Source organism: Malania oleifera, chromosome 1, assembly GCF_029873635.1.
Source record: "Malania oleifera isolate guangnan ecotype guangnan chromosome 1, ASM2987363v1, whole genome shotgun sequence".
NCBI lineage: Eukaryota > Viridiplantae > Streptophyta > Magnoliopsida > Santalales > Ximeniaceae > Malania > Malania oleifera.
Genome location: NC_080417.1, coordinates 74,986,191 through 74,991,670, shown reverse-complemented (window position 1 = coordinate 74,991,670; position 5,480 = coordinate 74,986,191). Strand labels below are relative to the sequence as shown.

Below are 5,480 nucleotides of genomic sequence, written 5' to 3'. Positions count from 1 at the left end.
TGTTTATTTTAATGCGAGTTTAAGCCACCTCAAATCCAAGAATCTCTTTCATGCTAAATGAGGAGCGGCGGACTTGCTCGGCTTTCAAAAATCTCATATGTTTTTTCCCTGTTTTAAGTTTTGATGTAAAGAGCAAGGATTTACCAAATTTTTAAATTTTTTTTGAATTTTCTTTAATGTCTAGTAAAAATATGTAAACTTTTGATATTTGGCAAAAATACTGGTTAGTAAGGGGTTAAGTGTCTTAAAATCAAATGTAAAGAAAGTTTTGCCGGACTTAAAATTTTAAGAAATGTAGTTTTGTAGTTTGTCAAACTTTAAGGGAAATTGGTATGCTTTTCTGAAAATAATTTACTCTTAATCCTATATTTGGGAGTCTGATTTTTTGGTTTTGCATTTAGATTTACAAAATCTTGGAACTAAAATTCTATACAAAAATGTTTTGATTCTCTTTAAATATATGAAGTCAAATTAACTACGTTAAATTTTTGCTCCAAAACAGTGCCTCAATGAATATATAATCATTTAAACCGCAAATGATTTTTGTGAACCTTTTGTTATATGCTCCAAGTTTGTGTCAACCAATTGCTATAAGCCCTGGCGCTGCAATGAAATTGTGTAGATGCATAAAATCCAGCCCTGTAGGACGCATTGCTCTCGCATAAGGTTATATTCTTTTGAAGTGCATGCGCGGTAGAATTTCGCATGGGCTTATAGTCTCTAGAAATTTATTTGAATAATTTTCGCCCACTCAATATCTTAGGTAATTGTTAAAATACACTAAATTTACATCCAGCCTATTAATTTTTGTAAATTCCACTATAATTTTATTTTGTTTTATTCCTATCCATTCTTCTTTTTTATTTTTGGGTGAATCAAATATGATAAATAATAAAAATAATGAGAAGCAAATTGTTGGTGTCATTCCAGAATGAGATCAAGGAAGGAGTGCACTCTTGTACTAAGGTTCCTATTATAAACATTGTTAAGAATGTTATGTTGTTTTTTATTTTATTTTTTAAGAATGGTAAAATCTTATAAGTGTGAGGTTACCTAAGTCAACCTTTGTCTTGTGAAGAATAAAATGGGTACAAGGCCACTATGGTGGCTTTTGGTTAACAATTGGAATCCAATTGAAATTCAGTTTGTTGACTTTTTTAATTCGATCTTTGTTTTGATGCTGATAAAGTACCAATATCTTATAAGTGCGTTGAGTGCTTGTACATGTTTTTATTTTGGCACGCACATAAGACAAGAGGAAATGGAAGTCGGAAGTACTTAAAGAGCATATACTATTGGCGCATTCCATAGAGACAGAAAAGTAAAGAGGAAAAAAAGACATTTTTTAATTGTATATGTATTTATTTTTATCATTTGATCTATAATAATGCATATATCTGCATGATATGGATAATTTGCTTAGATGACTATAGATTGACCTTAGGGACCTAACCACTCACATAAAACCTTTTTCCAAATTGCCTAAATTACACAAAGGGTTTTAAAAATAAATTAAGAAAAAAATTAGGGCTTAAAAACGGTCAACCGATGTTAGGTTTTAAGGCTTAATTAAAAGTCTCAGGCGACTGAACAAAAATGAACGCATCTTCCATGATCGATCGAACCCTGGTCATTGACTTTTCCACCTTCCCCGAGCGCCCGAACTTATAGTTCTAAATCACCTTGGTGAGACTAAATTATGAGGTTTGGTAGACCGAACCATTCACTGGGCGATTGAAATCACGAAAGTTTGGAAAATCGCTTGACTCAGCCGACCGGTTGTTGCCTAGGACCTACCGAATCAAAAAATTTACTTTTACTCTTTATAAGTGTTCGAGTGACCAATCCTAAGGACTGGGCAACCGAACCTCTTGGATTATGGTATTTTTAAATGCTAAAATGAGTTTAAAAATTAATTAAAATTTTTAATAATACTCGAGTTTAAAAATTAATTAAACATTTTAATAATATCCGGCGTGTCCCTAACGGTAAAAAATTTTCAAGACTCTATTATACCCTTTTCATAACTTAAATCAATAGTTTTGATTAGCAAATATTTTCTCTCAAACATTTTTAACCTATTGTTAATTAAAATTCTCCAAACTTATTTTTTATTACAAAAACTATTTCTTGAGGAAAATCTTTTACTCTCCAAAACTTTCTTTCATTTATTATTGTAAATCATTTTTACAAGAGAACATTTTGTTTGGGCTTTTATTTGCTTTGATAAGCACACATTCTCATTTTTTATTTATTTTTGAAAATCATTCTTGAGAGAGTTTGCTTGATGTTTCTTTACTGTTTTCATCTTCATGAATATTTTTTTTTTGCAGAAACTCATTTTAAACTTGCCAGTATTTTTGCACACTATTTCTCAAACTAAAGATCATACATATTCTTTTGTGTAAAAATTTCTTTCAAAACAAATCCTAGGTTCTCTTGATTTTTAGAACTTAAATGTTGTACATCTACGCTTGTATTTAGAATTATTTTATCATGTATAAAAATATTTTTTATGTATCGGTTGAGTTCAGCCCGAAAAATGAACTGGGAGTCTCAGCCCCGTAAGTGAGATAAGTTGGGCTTAGCCTTGTAATTGAGTTGGGGTTTATATCGCCCTGTAAATAGAGGTTGTAACGGCTTCTGCTTTGCTTGTTTAAGTGAGTAGGTTTAATGTAATCCTTATGGGGTATGCTCAAGGCGGGGACGTAGGCTAATTTGGCTAAACCTCGGGTAACAAATATGGAGTGTTTGTCTCTTTCCTCATCTCATTTACTTTCCGCACTTTAATTTCAGTATGTACATGTCTGTTTATCTTTTGTTATGACTATCTTACATGCATATAGAATTAATTTAAATGAGATATGTAGCACAGATGTATGTATGCACACATTGCTCACTTACTTTACATACATATTTTATTTTGAATGAGATATGAGATGTGGTGAATCAGCGTAATTGTTTAAATTAATAAAAAAGTTTTAAATGTCCAATTCACCTCCTCTTAGGATTACACCAATTTCAACACAGTTAAAGTTACAACGCATTTGAATTAGAAAAGAAATCACAAAACCACACATAACATTTGGTTGAATGGATTCCAAATTGAATTGTAAAATTATATAGTAATGTTTGATATAATGTAGACATTGTAAGAAACAAAATGAGTGTAATTTGTCAATTATGCCACTACATAATATAGACAATTATGTAATAATAATAATATTATTATAATTACTATTACATGTATTAGTATTGACATAATAGTAAAATCAATCCTAAAATAAAAAGCATATTTCATGTTGTACAATTCTAATAAGTTCTATAATAACAATAATATCCTTATGGGCATCTTCATTTAAAATTGAATCACCACATTAATTTTAAGCAAGTTGACTAATAACTTTGGTTTGTTTATATCCTTTTTTTCTTCTTCTTTTGATAACATAAGAATTCCGGTCACCGACGAGCCCATTCTGACCTCCCGGTATGGCACCAAATGTCCTATTGGGACTCGAACACACGTTCGGCTTTCCTGAATGCTGATATGCATCATCACTCCATTCATCCTCTTTAAATGTGTCTACTCCTATTTGGGATTGTCTCCATCAAAATCTTTTCCATTGCATCCGTCACCAATTAGAATATACCAAGCACCAAAAGGTTTATGCTGGTTTTGCCAGATCACGATATACACCCTTCATGAAATTTTAGCTCGTTGTTTGAATGATTTTGCATGCCTCTCTCACTTTCTTACTGCGAGGAATAAGATCCCCTCTGTTCGCTAGATGATACCTGCTTCAGATAATATCGTAATATAATCCAAATTTCTTAGTGCCCCCAGTCTGGCCCATGTCATCTCTAGTGAGGTGCAATTTTGATGGCTCTGGTTTTGTTATTTTGACGCCGTTTAGGTGATCGGATAACAATACGCCGTTTCATGGCGAGGGACCTAACGATCGTATTTTATTTCTTCCCATTAGCACAAACCAGTCGGGTATGCCGCCTTTCCCCCTTTCACGGAGCGCATTAGCTGATAGCTGCCTGGACCCAGCAAAATATCCAGAGCATCACCCATGTCTGCCACGGCCCTCCTCTTCCCTCCGCCCCCTCCTCCATCAGCCCCCTCCCTCTTTCTCTCAAGGTTCTACCCGTTCTCATATTCTTGCATTTCAATTTCATCGTCTTTGAACCCAAAAAAACCTCCCATAAACATCAAACCAAACCTCTCCTCCAAACCCCCCAAATCGTTTCCAGTTCATTCCACCTCTACCACCACCACCGTCACTACCACCACGACAAAAAATCTAGATTTTTCAGTCTCTTCAGAGCCCATTTGCTCCTGTGATACCGCCATTAAGATGCCCACAGCTCCTTGGATGAAGGGTCCTCTTATTCTTCAACCCGATGAGGTGCTAGACCTCTCCAAATCGAGAAAGAGGAAGAGCTCTGGCGGCAGTGGATCCGAGAAGGCAGATCGGGCTCTGACCGACAAAGTTAGCGGTGTAAGAGGGAGGAAAGCAATGAAAAAGATTGTTCAGAGCATTGCAAAACTTAAAGAGAAACATGATTGCGAGCAGAGCCAGAAGTCATCAGGGGAATTTGAATTTGTGTATTCATTGGAAGGGCAAACTGGCGGGGCAATGCCGTGGTCGAGGGGCGAGAAGATTGTCTTTTGGAGGATGAAGAAGGAGAAGGTGGTGACGGCTGCAGAATTGACTCTTGATAGAATGTTGCTGGAGAGGTTGAGGGGTGAGGCTAGAAGGATGAGGAAATGGCTGAAGGTGAAGAAAGCTGGGGTGACTCAGAGTGTTGTGGATCAGATTCGTTTTGCTTGGAAAGAAAGCGAGCTTGCTATGTTGAAATTTTACTTGCCATTGTGCCGGAATATGGACAGAGCTCGTGAAATTGTGGAGGTTGGTTGTACTTATTTTTCCTACTGCTGTTTTTTTCAAATGGGGAAACCTGTGTCTGTGAACTGTTTCTTTATATTGAACTGAAGATTTGCTAAGTTCATCTGAAACTTTTCTTATAAAGGTAAACGAAATAGAGTATTTATGGGATAAACTTTCAAGATTGTCTTGTATCTGGTTGGTCAACAGAAAGTATTTCTATGATTTTCCTTTTTTTGGTTCTTTTTCTGAACTCTTACTATGTTTATATCTTGATAACTGATTTTAACATTGTTTGTAGTAATATACCCCAATATTTGGTGGTATGCTAGAAATGAGCTAGCAGCTTTACTGCAACATTAACGAGTAGTTCCTTTGTTGAAGGCTCTGCATATTTTTGGAAAACAAACAGAAGCCCTTTATCTAACAATGGCATTTCCTGTTCACAATTCAACACTATAACCTTCCAAGAAAGGTTACTTATGATTGGTGGAAGAGTTTTCCTGGTTGAAATGTTATCAATTTATCAGTCCTCCTCCCTCTTTGTAGGCATATGTCCCGCTGTGGCAATTATTTGTTTTTGATAAT

The 5,480-nt window shown here is 35.0% G+C and overlaps 1 protein-coding gene across 5 annotated transcripts in view; it reads left to right on the top strand.

Annotated features, from left to right (window-relative positions):
* Positions 1-3,612: 3,612 nt before the first annotated feature.
* Positions 3,613-5,480, top strand: part of LOC131144897 (chloroplastic group IIA intron splicing facilitator CRS1, chloroplastic) — a 91,915-nt gene continuing 90,047 nt past the window's right edge. For all 5 annotated transcript variants that reach the window (XR_009133931.1, XM_058093841.1, XM_058093867.1 and 2 more), the window contains exon 1: positions 3,613-4,916. Coding sequence is in view for 4 of the 5 variants with exons in the window: in XM_058093841.1 (XP_057949824.1) it covers positions 4,077-4,916 (840 nt within the window). In the remaining variant the exon portion in view is untranslated. The remainder of the gene's footprint in view (positions 4,917-5,480) is intronic.